Below are 19,378 nucleotides of genomic sequence, written 5' to 3'. Positions count from 1 at the left end.
TAGGCTAATTTCTTCCTTCATGTTGGTAACTTTTATTAAAAAGCTGTGATTTGTTATGATTTTTTTCCTGACTCAACAGAAATATTTTATCATAACCACTTTGGACTAGAGCCTCCAGTTTACCTTTTCTTTTTTTTCTCGTTTTTTTTTTTTTATTTTTCAACATTTTATGTGTTTCAGCCTTAGATATTAAGTTAATACATGAGTTTATAATAAAATATTTAAAAAAGAAAAAGAAAAAAATAATTTTTAGTTTCAAATAAGAAAAAAAAAATTGAAAGACTTCCTTAGCCTTTTGATCTCCGGTTTCAGTTCTGACCAAATAATGCAATATCTTTTACAATGCATCTTGCATTTGAAGAGCTAGTTTGGAAGAGAGCATTTATATATAATAATAATAATAAATGAATATTGACCCTCTGATTTTGTTTACAGATGTACCGTCAGTGAGTATTTCACAGTCCTTCTACAGTGTAAACACAGGAACATCCATCACACTGTCTTGTTCTGTATCCTCGAACCCGTCCTACTCCTCTGTGTACTGGCAGAGAAATGTTGGTTCAGGAACACAGACAGTCTCCATCGACAATGTAAACTTCTCGGGAGCAACAGTTGGCTCTCCTTCCCTGACGGTGATCTCGGCTGACTCCAGCGATTCTGGGACATACAGATGTTTTGCTGCAAATGCCATTGGGACTGGTCAGAGCAGCGTCACCACTCTGTCAGTCTCGGGAAGTAAGTCCATACACCTTATGTCTGGTAGACATTTGCATGCAAAAGAATGATTGAAATAATTTTTTTTTTAACCTAAATTAAGAATTGTATAAATATCATTTAAATTATTCAGCTATTTGTAGGCTTATATATTGACCTACTGTCTTTTAAATGATAAAAATCCTGTATCAGTTGTAAGGTGTGTAGCCTGTAACTGGTTCTCTGCTTGTTACAGGTGTGCCAAGCGTGTCTGTGACACAATCTGCGTACAGTATAACCACTGGGTCGTCCATCACCCTGGGCTGTTCCGTGTCTGGAAACCCTTCAGTAACCTCGGTCTACTGGCAGAGAAACACTGGGTCAGGAGCACAGTCCATTACAATCGACAATGTAAAATTCTCTGGTTCCTCAGTTAACTCCCCTTCCCTAACGATGAACTCTGCCAACAGTGCCGATGCTGGCTCCTACACATGTTTCGCCTCTAACTCAGTCGGGACAGGACAAAGCACCACCTCGCTCAGTGTCTCAGGAAGTAAGTATACACAGGATCTTGAAGGAGTTTTCAGTAAATGTGAGATTTTATGAAGCAATATTACGAAGTTTTTAATTTTGTGAGCCTAACTGGCAAGTCCTGACATAAAGTTGACAAGCAAACTTGAAAGGCTAAAACTGGAGAGTTTATTTACCCTAAAGGTTGAGATCCCTTGTCTCACTCCCAGCTTATCTATACTGACAACCTGTGTATAAAAGACAGCTTCTACAATAACACCATTAGACATCTACAATAGAAAGTCAATATTTCAAAAAAACAAATCTTAATTGTTGTTTCAGTAAAAATGTTCATATATCTTTCACAGATGTCCCAACCGTGTCCATCTCCCAATCCTCCTACAGCGTTACCACGGGAACGACGGTCACCCTGTCGTGTTCCGTATCTGCCAACCCGTCCCACACGACTGTGTACTGGCAGAGAAATATTGGTTCAGGAACACAGTCTGTCACTATAGACAATGTAAACTTTCTCCGGGGCGACAGTTAACTCCCCTTCCCTGACGGTGATCTCCGCTGACGGTGGTGATTCTGGAACATACAGATGCTTTGCCACGAACTCTGTTGGGACTGGACAGAGTGGTTCTACAACACTCACAGTCTCAGGAAGTAAGTATATTATTCTCTATTTCAACCCAATGCAATGGCTCATCCTCAGAAACATCATTAAGGATGTCATAGATTTTTGATGACTCTAAAACTGATTGACATCTAGTTCTATATTACAACCCAGTTGAATCCATTGGTCCATCCTTGATTGGTAATATCATTAAGGATTTCATAGGTTTTGATGAAAGTTTATGCACAAGAACGTGGATGTGGCGTAGTGGTATAAACTGCTGGTATTTCTGGCTAGGGGATTAAGTGCTGTATAGATCATGATATTTAAGCATTGATCATATGTATAGATTAAAAGTTGACTGTGTCAATAATCCAAGATATTCTCTTGAAATAAAATTTAGGATCTTTCATAAAAATTGGACAATATTTCTTAATGTTAACTTTTCTAGGTCTTCCGACTGTGACAGTCACTCAAAACAGCTACTCTGTGACCACCGGTCAGTCGGTCACTCTTGTTTGTCAGGTTTCTGGGACACCGTCAGCCACCTCTGTTGCTTGGCAACGTACTCAGAACGGAGTGACCACAACACTGACCGTTACTGGTACAAAATACTCGGGGTCTACAACTTCTGTTCCATCGCTGACCATCAACAATGCTGGTAGTAGTGACAGCGGGAATTACGTTTGTACAGCGACTAACTCCGTCGGTACAGGGACCAGTAACACCATTGTAATGTCTGTTTCTGGCAGTAAGTAATCAAAACTACAAGAGATAAACTGATTTTGTGGAAGGAAATGTAATTCTAACTGATTTGTGGAAGAAAATTGTAATTCTAACTAATTTGTAGAAGAAATCTAAATTTCCTTTCCTAAATGAATATTGCCAAAAATTATTTTCTCTTAATATTAAAGATATATTGCACTCTATATTACAGATGTTCCAAGTGTGGCTGTATCTCAGTCCTCCTACAGCGTTACCACAGGAACGTCTCTCACATTGGCTTGTTCTGTATCTGCCAACCCATCACACACTTCTGTATTCTGGCAGAGAAATATTGGTTCAGGAACACAGTCAGTCACCATTGACAATGTAAACTTCTCCGGGGCGACAGTTAGCTCCCCTTCTTTGACCGTGATCTCTGCTAGCACCGGTGACTCTGGCACGTACACATGTTACGCCACGAACTCCATCGGAACTGGACAGAGCAGTTCCACAACACTCACAGTCTCAGGAAGTAAGTTTGGAGTGACAAAGAATATGGTTAGGTTATGTTTAACTATTGAAAAAAAAAATATTATACCATTTTACCAGGGAAGTCCACTGTCTTGTTTCCATCATTTTTTTCTGGTCCATATGTAAGTCCATCACATAAACAGTTCTTATAACCAGTTTTTCTCTTAAATTTAAATACATGCCTGATATTCTTAAAATGATCTTGTTTGAATAAAACTTTTTTTTTTGAAAATGTCACCAAGAAGAGAGAGTAAAGGTTATCTTACTATAGCTCAATGTGACAGGAATCCCTCCTTACCTATTGGTTAGATATCTGCTAAGAGAGCAAGAGGCTGGGCCCAATGCAAACAGATTTAGTTTTTAGTTACTCCTCCCTGTTACAGATATACACAGCATTGCATGAGTGATGTCCCAACAAAATGTGAAACCTTAAAGGTTGTGTTTGAGGACTTTTTCTAAGGAGTTTATAGGGCTAATGATGGACCCCATTCCCAATTGAAACTACTTCACATTAAACAAAATTCACAAAAAATACACTTTACCATTGGAGATTTCCTGTTAATACAGATATAACCTATATCTGAGTAATTATCTGTATCATTGTTATTCCAGGTATACCGACGGTGACAGTATATATAACCTATATCTGAGTAATTATCTGTATAATCGTATTCCAGGTATACCGACGGTGACAGTATAACTTATATCTGAGTAATTACCGGTATCATTGTTATTCCAGGTATACCGACAGTGACAGGTAACTTATATCTGAGTAATTACCTGTATCATCGTATTCCAGGTATACCGACGGTGACAGTATAACTTATATCTGAGTAATTATCTGTATCATCGTATTCCAGGTATACCGACAGTGACAGTGTAACTTATATCTGAGTAATTACCTGTATCATTGTTATTCCAGGTATACCGACAGTGACAGGTAACTTATATCTGAGTAATTACCTGTATCATCGTATTCCAGGTATACCGACGGTGACAGTATAACTTATATCTGAGTAATTACCTGTATCATTGTTATTCCAGGTATACCGACAGTGACAGGTAACTTATATCTGAGTAATTACCTGTATCATCGTATTCCAGGTATACCGACAGTGACAGTGTAACTTATATCTGAGTAATTACCTGTATCATTGTTATTCCAGGTATACCGACGGTGACAGTATAACTTATATCTGAGTAATTACCTGTATCATTGTATTCCAGGTATACCGACGGTGACAGTATAACTTATATCTGAGTAATTACCTGTATCATCGTATTCCAGGTATACCGACAGTGACAGTATAACTTATATCTGAGTAATTACCTGTGTCATTGTTATTCCAGGTATACCGACAGTGACAGTGTCTCCAACATCCTACACGGTAACTACAGGAAACAATGCTGTACTGCAGTGTTCCGTATCAGCAAATCCAGCCGTTACTAACGTTTTCTGGCAGAAGCTCATCAATAATGTCTATACAACCTTGACCATGGGTACCGGTGCGTACAGTGGCTCCACCACATCTTCTCCAACTCTGACTGTCCTTAACGCTAACAGTGATGATTCTGGATCTTACATCTGTAAGGCGTCCAACAGTGTCGGGACTGGACAGAGCAATGTGGTCACTCTTACAGTATCAGGCAGTAAGTATAGGCTAATCATGGGAAGGGGTGGTAACTCTGTCAGGACTGGACAGAGCAATGTGGTCACTCTTACAGTATCAGGCAGTAAGTATAGGCTAATCATGGGAAGGGGAGGTAACTTTAGTAACATTGAGGAAGGGGAGGTAACTGTGTCAGGACTGGACAGAGCAATGTGGTCACTCTTACAGTATCAGGCAGTAAGTATAGACTAATCATGGGAAGGGGAGGTAACTTTAGTAACATTGAGGAAGGGGAGGTAACTGTGTCAGGACTGGACAGAGCAATGTTAAGTATAGGCTATACATGGGAAGGGGAGGTAACTCTGTAGGAAGAGGTAACTTTGGTAACATTGTGGAAGGGGAGGTAACTCTGTCACGACTGGACAGAGCAATGTGGTCACTCTTACAGTATCAGGAAGTACAAAGTAAGGTAACGTGAGGGAGTATAAATAATTGGATAACCTCTTGTGTAAGTTGTTTGCTAATTACCATAAGTGTGGTTATGGGAACCTTAAAATGGGGATGGTCTCTTACATAGGTTGCTAATTACCATAAAGATGGTAGTTTAGCTGGATTATCTTTTTTAGTTGATTTGTATATCAAAAAATCTTCAACTCTCAACACTCACCATGGTTACAGGTAATAGGGAGGTAATCCTAGTTAAAGGGAGGTTATCCAAGTTAAAGGGAGGTTATCCAAGTTAAAGTGAGGTTATCCAAGTTAAAGGGAGATAATCTTGATTTTCTATAATAATTTTTTTACATCACTCTGTGTACAAAACAAGACATGTTTTTTTTGTTTCTATAGGTGTGCCTTCCCTGACTGTTACCCAAAGTTCCTACTCCATCACCACCGGGAACTCGGTCACTCTCCAGTGCTCCGTGTCGGCAAATCCTTCCATCACCTCTGTCTACTGGCAGCGTATACAAAATGGTGTCACGGCTGGGATCACTGTTGATAGCATTAATTTTAGTGGGGCTACTACAGCGAACCCCTCTCTAACAGTGATCAATGCTAATTCGGCAGATTCCGGAACATATACCTGCTTTGCAGTCAATAGTGTTGGCACAGGTCAAAGTTCACAAATCTCACTGACTGTCACAGGAAGTAAGTAGAGTTATCACCCCTTATGCAGATCCAAATCAGACCGTCATCAATTGATAATGAAATGATATCTCTTTATTAATGAATATATAGCTATCAATAGCAAGAACAGCAAATAAATAATTTCTATGATGTAATTTTTAACATGTAATAAAGAGGATGATAAAATTGAGTCTATTTCAGATTAAAAAAAGAAATGTTGAAAAAGACTTTGTTGAAATGAAAAATTTATACAGTCTGTAAGATAAGATATGAAATATATCTCCAGTTAGTTACTTTGTGGGAAATATTGTGATATAAAATATGACTAATATTTCCAGATCTGCCTGTGGTCACTATTGGTCAAACATCTTACTCCGTCAACACCAACTCTCAGGTAACACTGCAGTGTTCTGTGTCTGCCAATCCTGCGATAACATCGATCTCATGGCAGAAAACCTCGGGCGGAAGTACCAGTACGATCGCCATTGACGGAACAAAATACTCTGGGGGCTCTACTACAAGTCCAACTCTTGTCATCAACAACGCTGGTAGCACAGACACAGGAACATATGTCTGTCAGGCTACAAATAGCATTGGCACTGGGACCGGCACCAGCATCAATTTATCTGTAACAGGAAGTAAGTTATCTCCCCTTTATCATGTGTGGAATACTCTATCATAGGTGTTTTAAGCCTCATTGCTGTATTTTCATTTGAGAGTTATTGGTACACTTTATACAGGTTATCAGATTATCACAAACAATTAAGTATTATTTTAATAAGATTGTGTGTGAATTTTTTGTGTTTAAATACCTTTTGATTGTGATGTTAAAATCCCATCATAATAACCTAATTACATGGACCATGTCTGATCTATGAAGTGCCCTGAAACACTTTCTGTCATATTTTTCATCATCTTCATGATACAATAATAAAACATGTTACATATCTGATAAAAAGATATAAGCATCCTTATAAACCTCTGTCATTTTTACAACAGTCTTTCAACACATTTTTTCTGAAGTTGCAAGAAATTATATTTATGGGTACTTTTGATGTCAAATTTGAAATTCTGCAATAATTTGATTTTCCGCAAATTGTTAAGTACGTCGACAGGGCACTGAGTAGATCCAATACAGTGTTTAACACCTTAATACACAAACTCTGATCAGTGTTATCTGTTGAGTGATAACAGTTTTATATTACTTATCTCAAACAACTTCAATATCTTGAACTCTGATAACTCGAATACTCGGGATATAAGTTTTTCATGACCCCCACTAATTTCGAGATAACGAGGTTTGACTCTGTATAACATGTACAGCTGGTTTGAAATTACTTCACTAACATTTTGACATTGATACCAAAAATAAAATAATTATAAGATAAGCAAATCAAACAGCCAAAAATATAGCTAGTGGGATGGGTATATATGTTGCCTCAAAGTTGAACAGAATAAATTGGGATATATTTGCAGTTAGTTTTTGAAAACATTTGTGAATAAGTATTCATCTTCATTCATTTTTGGAGTTCTTCATCCTATATTGAGTTATACTTCTCTTTAAAAAGGTTTTAAAAAGACAGTGGAAAATATTGACCATAAAAAATATCGATTCTTTTAAATAAAAATTTAATTTCCTTTAAATATTTTCTAAAGAGAGGGTCACTGTCATTTGGGTATAGAATAAACATTGAGACCAACTATTAAATTACAAATTCAGAGTGTTGATACTTACATGTTTATCATAATTGATATTCGTCTTGTCAACACAGGATTTCCGTAACTCATCCTTGAAGTGTTCGTTCAGCTGAACACATTTCAGCTTTTTACCCTACATTAGGATTGAATACTTTGTTTCCGGAATTATCGGGAGTGTCTTTGACATTCCAACTGACGTGAGATCTATCAGTAAGATATAAGCGGCCATTTTCCTGTCCAAGCTCCTGAGTTATGCGTCCCAATTTCGGTTTTTGGTGCCTAATGATTTTCCTTGTGAGTATTCATGGTTTTTGGGATCTTATTTTTTATATATACTTTTCAAAATTTCTCTAAAATTAATCGTTGTGGCCAAAAACTCTCTTGGTTCTCTGTTACTTCCCTTTAATTGATAACATTATGCTTACTGTATCTCCACCTTTTCTTCAATCATGTTTTCACTCTTAATTGAGTGTCACTATCAACTGATTATACTTACAATAGAGCTTTAAAATCGGAAATAATTTTGAAAACAAATTCAAGAGCAAAAATATATAAAAGTGGAAATCAATTTAACGGAAATCTGAAACAATTTTTTTTTTTTTTTTTCAAATTTTTCAAATTTTTTAGATTAACTTGATAAAAAGTATTAAAAGTGAAATTAATTATAACCAATAGCCATCTTAAAGTATTTAGAGAATTTTTTTGATGATTGAACTTGAGAAACTCTGATGTCTCTAAAACTAAGTTTCTACCATCTTATGTTACTGGGAATTAGGATGTAGTGTTTCATATTCTCTTTGTGTTTGTAGTCAGCATACTGGCCAACAATCTCTTATTGGGAGAGTCGACACACAAGTGTTTTTACCCAAACATAAATTATCTATAAAGTCTCTTAATTGTTCATAAATTTAAAATCTACTTATATCTTACGAATGAATAGATTAAACTATGCAGTTCTTAGATAATTCAATGAAAGGACACATTTGCATCCCTGAAAATTTTTAAAGTTGGCTAGTATGGTATGACCAATTGCTTCCTGTACATTCACCCAATGAATTTCTGTTTCTTTCCTTCCTTATTTACTTTTTCCTTTTTATTAAAATTGGTCTTCATTTAACTAAAACATTTGCAGCATACACACCTTAATACATTGATCATAATTGTTCATCAGGGTTGCATAGTACAATATGATTCTTTTATGTAAAGTAAACATTTGTAATAACATATTGATTGGATTTACTACACTGTTTTAGCAGTTTGTTAAATAACACCTATACATCCATAGGAAATATGTGCCTTCAAACAAAATTTCCTTTGTGGGATCTCTGACTAAAAGTAGCAATATAATTGGTGATTTATTACTGAGTTCATTAGTTTTGAAATACCCAACCCCAATTTCACTTTCATCTATGCCAAATTTCCCTGTGGAAAATTTGCTAACAATATACCCCTTTTCTGACCTGCATTTTTTCTCTGAAAGCTCCTCGTATTGAATAATCTTTATTAAGCAATAACTTCTTTTTTGATAGTTTTAGTTCTCTTAATAACAATATTCCTCTTATAAGCAATTCCTTCTCTTTATGATAATAAACCCTCTTAGTAGGAATTTTTCCTCTTAATAGCAATAATCCTCTTATTAGCAATTCTTCCTCTTTATAACAACAATCCTCTTAAAAGTAATTCCTTCTCTTCATAATAATAAACCCTCTTAATAGAAGGAATTCTTTCTCTTATTAGCAATTCTTCCTCTTTATAACAATAATTTCTCTTTGTCCCAGAAACAAATTTTAGAATACTACCAAGGAAATCATTCTTCACTTGTAAACTTTGTCCTGCATCTTCAATGGCTTTTTGCTTAGTCTGAAAAAAAAAGCTGCAAACTTTTCATCAACTGTTTGTTTTGGTCATATTGAGTAGATTTCAGTTACATTGTCATGTTTTTTTTTAATCCGAGGAGCAATAATTTCATTCTACGTGGGGATTAGAACTGTTGCTAATAATAAATAATCTTTATTTAACAGTATATTATCATATTTTTAATGAACACTCATTGTGTGATTTAATAAATTTACATGATGATTCTACGATATAACAGATGAAAGAAATCTTTATGGAAGTTCAATATTTGTTACATTTTGGTTGATTGAAGCATTCAAGATGATCAAGATCATTACAGTCTCTGTATTTATTTTAGTAAATGATAAAATTTTGCTGATTTTGCGAGACTATAGCAAGTTTGATACTTAATTCAAACCATTGGAAATTAAATATTCTTTTACTTTGAATTTTCAATCAGAAGTTTAATTATTAAGTGAAAAGAAATAAAAACAGAAATACTTAATAGATATAATTTTTCAATAATACCAATATTGTTTTTTCTAACTTAAAAAAATATACATAATCATGCACATAATTTATTTGAATGATTACTAAAATTTAATTTGATTGAAAACTTGATTTTAAATAGAATTTGAATACTTATTTGTTTCATTAACATTGATAAATCTGAGATGCAGCTTTGTTTTCGCCTCTCTAGATATCCCCGCGGCAACCATTAGTGAGACTGACTACACCGTGATTACTGGCTTGACCAAGACAATCCCATGCTCCGTCTCCGGAACTCCTGCAGTGACCTCTGTCAGCTGGAAGTTCACACACAATGGAGTGACCACGACCTTGAGTATCGACGGAGTTAATTATGGTGGTTCTATAGTCAGTAATCCCTCCCTCGTCGTTTATAACGCTGATAACAATGACCAGGGTTACTATACCTGTACTGCAACCAACTCTGTAGGTACAGGGACTAGTGCTGCCACCTATCTCTACGTCACAGGAAGTAAGTACTCATGGGTAAATTTGGGCTTAAGGATTAAATCCTTCTGAGTTTTGACATTTATTTTAAAATTTATTTTCAAATATTAAAGAAAGATCAAAATATAATTTTGCTTTTAAAAATACACAAATAGTGATCAGTCTTCAAATAAGAGGTTTTGACTGATGTGGTCATTCTTAATGGTCAACTGTAGCATATCTAGACAGGTTTTTGGGTATAAGTTTATGTAAGAATCCCTTGACAATGTCAGTCTGGGAACTTTCTTCAAGTCCAATGAATTTACCCCGCCATGTAAGGGGGGGATACTGTGTTACCCATGTTCATCCTTTCCCGTTGTGTCTCCATGCAATGTAACTAGCTAATCTCAGAAACTGCATGCTGATGCAATCCTCACCAAACTGTTCTTCGGGGTGTCAAGTGCCATTTATGTCTTACAGATATTTTCATGTCTTTATGTTCTTTATTGAAACAACATCCCCTGGTATCTGATACTGTAATAAAAATGAAATAGTGTATGAAAAAAGAAAACGCTTTAAATATATTTGCATGTTGAATTTCTTTAATCGTTTGTAGTTTTGAACTTTTATACTCCACAGCCTAGAACAATAGGTTGCATATAAAGGGAAGATTTGCATGCTTTTATGCAATTTCATTTTTAATACATCAAATAAAATTTAGATTTCTCAGGTAAAATCCAAGATCGAGGATGAAATATTCAAACATGTTCAGTGAGAGTCCCCATTATGCATGATCTAGTCTTGCTAATACTCCGTCATTCAAAGAACAAATCTAATTTTTAAAAAATGCATTTGAAAAAAATAAAAAAACTGGAGATTGTTCATTAAGTAGAAATGTAGATGACAATATTATTGTTATTTAAAAATTTCATAAAAAAATATTTGGACATTTAAAAACTTTTTTGAAGTTGCCTTGAATTTGGTTTGATCAAATCTGTTTACACATACACTCATCAAAAAATGGTTGAAATTAAATTCAATTGAATAATTCATCCACATTGTTCAAAAAAAAAAAAAAAGAAGAAGACAATTATTGATTTTTGCATGTTCTACTGTATATCACAGCTAGTATGGAAATGATTAAAGCATCGCTTCTTAAAAATTATGATAGCAATGTAGTATAGATATACAAATTTTGCATGTGCTTGTACATTTTCTTTCCAACAGCCATTCCTGTAGTGACCATTAGTCAGTCCAGTTACAGTGTCCTGACCGCTAACACAGTCACCATTGACTGTACGGTCAGTGCCACTCCAGTCGCCTCCTCTGTCGCTTGGCAACGCATCATCAATGGGGTCACGACCTCTGTGTTTATTGACTCCACCAAGTTTGGGGGCGCTACTGTCAGTAGCCCGTCTCTGACCATATATAACTCTCAGAGTAGTGACGAAGGAGATTATATATGTCTGGCCACAAACGCAGCAGGAACTGGTCAGAGCTCCTCAGCTGCCCTCCAAGTCACAGGAAGTGAGTTTTGTGAATTTGTGGATTTTTGTCATCTGAATTGTATTATCTTTGTTCTCTTGTCATTCTCTTTCACCTATTAATTTTGCCGTCTCATTACTTTTCTCTGTCTTTCTTATTTGTACCTGTTTGTCCATTTCTTCATTTTTCCTCTTTCATTTGTTAATTCTTACTCTTTTTGTGTCTTTCTGTCTTTATCTTTCGTCCTCTTCCACAAACACTTTACTGTCTTTGCCATCTTATTGTGTGCTGTGTTTATCACTTCCTTCAAGGTCAAAGGTCACAACCGTCTGTGGGAAGGTTATGGTGTTTGTGTGTATTTTACAAACGATATCTGATAGGTCTGCTGATATGCATGAAGTTTATATTAAATCAGAAGCCTTCATATCACTTTAGAAAACAGTCAGAAGATGAACCTATATCTGTATTCAGAAGTAAAATATGACCATACAGCTTCTAGCTGGGTTTCTCTACGTTGAATAGAAATGTTGACTAGTTTTGATACTCTAGTCAACCTTTGGATTAAAGCCGAGGAAACCAGCTAGACATTGTAATGGTCATCTTTTACTTCTGATTACTCAACTTTACAGCCGTACTCTTGTATTCCTTGTGGAATCCATCTACTGGGCAACAAACCAAAACTGACTTTACCAACCTTGGATCTCCCACTCCATCTATATCTACATGTATATTGATTTCTATACAGGTGTTGCATGAATTGCATGTATGGGCTGTAATGATGAGCCCTTTATTTGAATGTAGACTTTTGATATCATCTTGAATGCCTTTAAATTTCCTCCAATATTACCTTATGCCAAGCTGTCTTAGTATAGCATAGCTGCATTAAGTTTTACTAAAATTTTATAAGATTGAGAAAAAAAATCCTTATCTCCGTACAATTTATTGAAGGAAAACCGTGAAACTCCGACTCTTTGATGTTAAATACTAATCGTCAGTGAAATGTTAAATGTTTGGGAGATGATAATGATTATAATATTTAAGGTCTCCAAACCATTAAGATTATTCAGTTTTCCTGCAATCATTATCAATGGTCCAAATTTCAGATCTCCCAACTGTTACGATTGGTCAGTCTACATACACCGTCACTACTGGTCAGTCAATAACCTTGACCTGTACGGTGTCCGCCTCACCAGCAGTCAACAGCCTTTCATGGAAGAAGATTCGAGGGGGCGTCACCACGACGATAACCACGTCAGGAAGCAACAAGTATTCTGGAGCTACAGTGAACAACCCCTCCCTAACGATCGCTAACACAGACGACACTGACGAGGGGTATTATTATTGTGGGGCTACCAACGCTGTCGGGACAAGCGAGAGCTCACAGAGTTACTTGTCAGTCACAGGAAGTAAGTTATAGAATTATTACTGCCTGACTAGTATTATTGACCCCTCAAAGACCTTGTAGGGGAGTAGTTGCTATATTTGTATTTGCGTCTATATAAATTTATAGATAAACTTTTCGCCTACATATACTTCATGAGCCCCTCACTATGTATATATCTGCTTTACATTCACATCATAAGGTTTTGAGCTTCCCATTATCAGATCGTAAGGACTGTTCGAAACACTCCTTGTCTGTGGTCTGTCCATCCATGAACAATCCTTGTCATCACTTTCTTGAAAAGTACTGGAGGGATGTTTCTCAACTATCATATGTAGGGTTCCCTTCATCCCTGTTTATGGTATTTCAATTTTGAGTTTCTTTGGAAAAACAAAATGGCCAACAGGTGCATTTTTTGACAGTTGAAGATTTTTCTCACAATGTCTTGAGAGGTATGGAATTATAAAAGTAGAGAAAAGATCTGTCATAAATCAAGATTATTCAATGGTAGACACCCAAGATCTTGTTACATTAGATTATAAATTGAGATGGTCATTAGTTAAAGTTAAAGAGTTGAATTTCACATTGACCACTTTTGAAGTGAATATGTGAATGCATGTGTGCAAGATAATTTCGTGAGCCCAGGACCTCGACAGATTTAGTTTAAATTTCTCTTAAAGAAGCATCATCAAATACAGTTTACATTTTAAACCTGATTAGAAATTGATGGCCATTGTTTTAGGATGAAGGGTGAAAGGTCACACTTGACATGGTCACACTTGACACAGTCACACTTGACAACTTTTATATTTTTCATTATTTTCAACCGTTATGTAAAGATTTAGAAAAAATGCAAACAAGAATGAAAATTTAACATCTCACTGTATTGTAGGTGTACCAAGTGTTGTGATTGGTCAAACAACATACTCCTTCACCACTGGTCAGTCGGCCATACTTGTCTGCACGGTGACCGCTGTGCCTGCAGCCACCTCAATCACCTGGCAAAAATCTGACACCAACGGCAACACCAACACCATCAATGTCAATGGAGTCAAGTACACCGGAGGGACAACAGGAACACCTTCTCTGACAATCGTCTCCGCGGTAACCACTGACTCGGGAACCTACCGCTGTAGTGCCACGAATAGTGTGGGGACAGGACAGAGTGAACAGACCTATCTCTACATCACAGGAGGTAAGCTATTCCCGACTTTCTATGGTAAAATAAAAGGTCTATTAATGGTCCATGGAAATCCATGGAAATTCAATTTTTCCAAAGTGGTATTCCATGGACTTTAAAATGGCTTAATAACATAGAGTTTTCTCCTTTGGCCTGCCATAGAGTAAAATATCATTATAAAAGTTATTTCAGAAACTGTTTTTAAACATTTAGTTGATCAACATTAAGCCCCTGACAATGTACATGGCAGTTTAGTAAAAAGATAACAATTTCTAGCTGTCCTCCATTAAGCCTATATGGGTAAGTTTCCTCTCAAAACCTGAAATTAAAGTGATTTTTTATAAGTGCCATTGATGATACAAGGATAAACCATTTGAGGAACATTGTAACCCTGAAGTTTCCCATTGAAATCACTGGATGAAAAGTGGTTCCCTGGGTTTTCTCTTACAAACTTACTATGAAATGTTTAAATGTAAATTATGCAATGCCTAATAAAGATTTGGTATTTTTCCTCAGATCTACCAACTGTGACGGTCAGCCAGAGTACTTACTCCTCCATCACTGGTCAGTCGGTCACCCTAAACTGCCAGGTGTCCGGAACACCAGCGGTTACCACGGTAGCATGGAAACGGACTATAAACGGAGTTACTTCCACCTTGACCATCGATGGATCAAACTACAATGGTGGTACAACAGGAAGCCCATCCCTGATCATCAGCAGTGTTGACAGTGGTGATACAGCCTCATATTTCTGTACCGCAACAAACGCAGTGGGGACCACGACTAGCAATGCGATCTTCTTAACTGTTACTGGCAGTAAGTCTGTTATTTCTCTTATGTCGGGGGGTGTATAAGTTTCCTCTGGGGATTCCTCTCAGGACTGTCAATGATAGTGACTTCATTCCTTCCAACTTAACACAATGATCAAGCACTATAATATTTAAGGCAATTTTGAGTTTCAGGGAGTTAAGGGCAAGGTCACTTAATGACTCTTTTTAAGCTGGAGCTGGTATAGGACATGTATTGCTTTAACAGTACTCAGTATGTTTGTTCTAAATGAATCTTTGTGCGAATTCAAAGACATTTTTAGGGATTTCAAAACTTTTTTTTAGCTTTAACAGATAAAATGACCAAAACCTTAACTGTTTCTTTTCCATAGATACCCCAGTCGTATCAGCCAATCAGGATTCATACTCGGCCATCACTGGCAACGCAGTCACACTTCACTGCACCGTGAATGCAGTACCAGCAGCCTCCACGGTTCGGTGGGAGCGAACCATCAATGGTGTTACATCCACTATCAACATTAATGGAGTTAGTTACGGGGGGTCCAGTGTGAGCTCACCATCTCTGGAGATCTACAGCGCAGCGACATCAGACACCGGCGTGTATATCTGTAAAGCGACAAACGCCGTAGGAACGGGTCAGAGTGTTTCTATCACGCTCAGTGTTACAGGAGGTAAGACCATCAACATCACAGTATTTTGGGAATGTTACATACTATTTGTATACTGTTATTAGCCTGATATTTTCAAGATGGTTAATATTCTGTTATCTTTACTTTCTGATAATGTTTCTGTTTAGAGAAGTTCTAGTTTTCCTTATTTCCAGAGGTAAATATATTCATGAAAAAAAAGAAGTAAATATATTCATGTAAAAAAAGAAGTAAATATATTCATGAAAAAAAAGAAGTAAATATATATATATTCATGAAAAAAAAGAAGTAAATATATTCATGAAAAAAAGAAGTAAATTTAATCATGAAAAAAAAGAAGTAAATATATTCATGAAAAAAAAGAAGTAAATATATTCATGAAAAAAAAGAAGTAAATATAATCATGAACAAAAAGAAGTAAATGTAATCATGAAAAATCTGCAAATCAATATCATTTATAAAATATTCTGACTGATAGTTAATTTTGAAACCAATAACAGGCACTGAAGAAATCTAAAAAATCTGTTTTGATCTTCAGAATTGTTAGGAATTACAGTATGTATCTAAAAATAATTTTTTTCTGAAATTTTTGTTTGACAGATATTCCAAGTGTGACAATAGCCCAGAGTTCGTACAGTGTAACCACTGGTACCACAGCTACATTGGCCTGTACTATAACCGGAATACCTGCTTCAACTTCTGTTACCTGGCAGAAGACACGAAACAGTGTGACGAGTACGGTTACTATAGATGGGGCTAAATACAATGGAGGCAGCATCACGACGCCGTCTCTTATTATCAGCAATGCTGACAGTAATGATGAGGGCAGCTATGTCTGTCAAGCTACCAACAGTGTTGGAACAGGATCAAGCTCCTCCACAACCCTGACTGTTACAGGCTGTAAGTACTAAGGTCAAGGTCACAGCCTGTAGATATTCATATCAAAAGTTGGACTGATTTTGTTTTCATAAATTAACGTTTATTTTTCAGTATTTTGCTTTGCTTTGATACTTGTATGCATTTTTAAAAAATAACGTTTTTAAAAAGTTTAAAAATTAAATGAAATTAAGATTATTTTCTTAAATTGAATCAACATAAAATTTTTAGGAATATGAATACTAGAACTGTTGCAAATTTTGAAAAGAATATCAAAGCAAGTTTGCTTTTAAAATTGAAAACAATTCAAGTTTTTCTCAATGAATTGAAATAATTTTGTCCACAGCTGTTCCGACTGTGTCTGTTGGACAAAGTCAGTACACTGTGACCAGGGGAAGTACTGTCACGCTCCAGTGCACAGTGTCCGCAACTCCAACAGCCACATCTGTTACCTGGAAACGTATCTCTAATGCTGCAACAACTGTGATCAGTGTTGATGGTACCAAGTACAGTGGATCTTCTGTGAGCACTCCATCCTTGACTATAAATAGCGCTGGAACTGTGGACGCTGCTGCCTATATCTGTACCGCTACCAATATTGTTGGTGTAGGGGAGAGCACTCAGACAGTACTTACTGTCTCTGGGGGTAAGTACATTATTCTTATGGCAAAAATAAATTTAAAAAAAAAAAGGAAAATTGTGAAATTTAAAATTTATGAAACATCATCAAATCAGTGGCTATTCTTTGTCACAAAAATTACAAAAAAATTAATTTGACAATTTAGGTTTATAAAACAACACCTGACAACAATTTTACCTTGGGCTATCAGGATAGATACAGCATATATCTACCAATAAATCAATAAATATATTCATTACTGCATTTACTCAATTATTAGTCTGTAGAATTTACGTATAAATGTCAGCAGATGCTGTACATGTTATTGTCAGCCCTTCCCTAAACTAATAGCGAAACCTACATGGGGCAGTTAACTGCCAGGTACTGGCTGTAGGCTGGTGGTTTTTCTCCGGGTACCCCGGCTTTCCTCCACCTCCAAACCTGGCACATCCTTAAATGACCCTGGCTGTTAATAGGACGTTAAACAAAATAAACCAAACCAACCTTAACTAATACAGTTGTGTTTGTTTGACAGATGTTCCGACTGTGACGGTTGGAGCCACCAGTTACTCTGTGGTAACAGGATCATCGATAACTCTGGACTGTACCGTCACAGCCACCCCCGCAGCTAGTGCCCTCTACTGGCAGAGAATCATCGGCGGCACCACGACAACAATGAACATTGACGAGGTTAATTACTTCGGTGGTTCAATCACGACACCAGCACTAACCATCCAGGTGTCGTCGTCCAGTGACCAAGGCTACTACATTTGTTCGGCCAGTAACAGCGTGGGCACTGGTCAGAGCGGCCAGACCTATCTGACCGTTACAGGAGGTATGTACTGGACTACCTTTAACGTAAAGTGTTTTTCTGACCCAGGTTCTACTTATCCTCTCCGTCATAGACTTAAATGTAAAAACTCCATGGCAACATGTGTATGGTTATCTAATGTCTTAAGCATGCTAAATATCTAGATTTATTTGTAGATACTTTTATTTGAAATATGTTTATGTATTATTATCTTATACCTTGGGAAATATGGTAATATATTTATATTTATTACATTTTTAGCAGTGAAATATCGAAAAGATTAGGTATTCATTCTATAAAAATGATATTTTTTCACTAGTGAAAAATATCACTTTTTCTGATTTGACCAATCAGAACACTGCTTACAAACGACAATGTTGAAAATCAAGATTTGTATATAGCTCCCCGTCATGTTATATGACGTCATAATGCAAGATAGAATACATAACGTCACGATTTGGCGTAAATTTGTGAGCCGTTGACAGGGACCGCAATGACTCTAGGAGATTTTGAGCTGCCTCGGTATATTTTGCTATAAAATGTAATAAACAGCATATCTAACAGTATTTTCTATTCATTTTACTTAAATCTTGTTATCTTCTGCTATTATTTTGATATTTTTCACTTGTGCGTATCAGAATATAAGCCGTTTTCGTGAAATATATTTAGTATTACTTAAGACATTGTTACATATCCGCTTAATAGTTTTCAATTTTTGTAGACTATATATGTTAAACGTTGTCAGTAGATCTGAATTTCTACAGAATATTGACTTATATATTGTGATATGTTTACTAACACACTAGACTATAATGTTTTCTCTAACCAAAATAAGCCCCTGCTCACAAATAAGCCCCTTTCTTCACTTTTGCCGAATCATCTTTTTTTTTAAATAGTAAGCCACAAATTGGCTCACAAATAAGCCCTTTCCAAACATCAGTACCAAACTTTTGCACTTGGGAAGAATAAATATGGTACTCTATATATATATGATATGGTAACTGTTATACTAGGGATCAAGGGGACTTTTTGGAGGATAATTACAGTAATTTTTTACAATAGGGAAGGAGGCTTATTTAATACTGTTAGATTTTATACTGGGTAAGAGGGCTTATTTGAGGATAAATACAGTTAACTTTTACATTAGGGGAGGTGGCTTATTTGAGGATAAATACAGTTAACTTTTACATTAGGGGAGGTGGCTTATTTAATACTGTTAGATTTTATGCTGGGTAAGAGGGCTTACTTGAGGATAAATACAGTTAACTTTTACATTAGGGGAGGTGGCTTATTTGAGGATAAATACAGTA

At 36.1% G+C, this 19,378-nt stretch overlaps 1 protein-coding gene across 1 annotated transcript in view; it reads left to right on the top strand.

The window, feature by feature from the left end:
- The window catches only part of LOC117340488 (hemicentin-1-like), a 42,948-nt gene that overhangs the window by 1,227 nt on the left and 22,343 nt on the right, over positions 1-19,378 (top strand). The window contains exons 4-20 of the mRNA XM_033902248.1: positions 436-735; positions 950-1,246; positions 1,732-1,872; positions 2,274-2,573; positions 2,760-3,059; positions 4,409-4,708; positions 5,515-5,814; positions 6,132-6,431; positions 10,028-10,327; positions 11,509-11,808; positions 12,870-13,172; positions 14,040-14,342; positions 14,844-15,143; positions 15,487-15,786; positions 16,363-16,662; positions 16,985-17,284; positions 17,793-18,092. Coding sequence (XP_033758139.1) covers positions 436-735; positions 950-1,246; positions 1,732-1,872; positions 2,274-2,573; positions 2,760-3,059; positions 4,409-4,708; positions 5,515-5,814; positions 6,132-6,431; positions 10,028-10,327; positions 11,509-11,808; positions 12,870-13,172; positions 14,040-14,342; positions 14,844-15,143; positions 15,487-15,786; positions 16,363-16,662; positions 16,985-17,284; positions 17,793-18,092 — 4,944 coding nt within the window. The remainder of the gene's footprint in view (positions 1-435; positions 736-949; positions 1,247-1,731; positions 1,873-2,273; positions 2,574-2,759; positions 3,060-4,408; positions 4,709-5,514; positions 5,815-6,131; positions 6,432-10,027; positions 10,328-11,508; positions 11,809-12,869; positions 13,173-14,039; positions 14,343-14,843; positions 15,144-15,486; positions 15,787-16,362; positions 16,663-16,984; positions 17,285-17,792; positions 18,093-19,378) is intronic.

This window comes from Pecten maximus, chromosome 13 (assembly GCF_902652985.1).
Source record: "Pecten maximus chromosome 13, xPecMax1.1, whole genome shotgun sequence".
NCBI classification, from domain to species: domain Eukaryota; kingdom Metazoa; phylum Mollusca; class Bivalvia; order Pectinida; family Pectinidae; genus Pecten; species Pecten maximus.
Note: the sequence above shows the minus strand (reverse complement) of the source record. Positions and strands in the feature narration are given on the sequence as shown.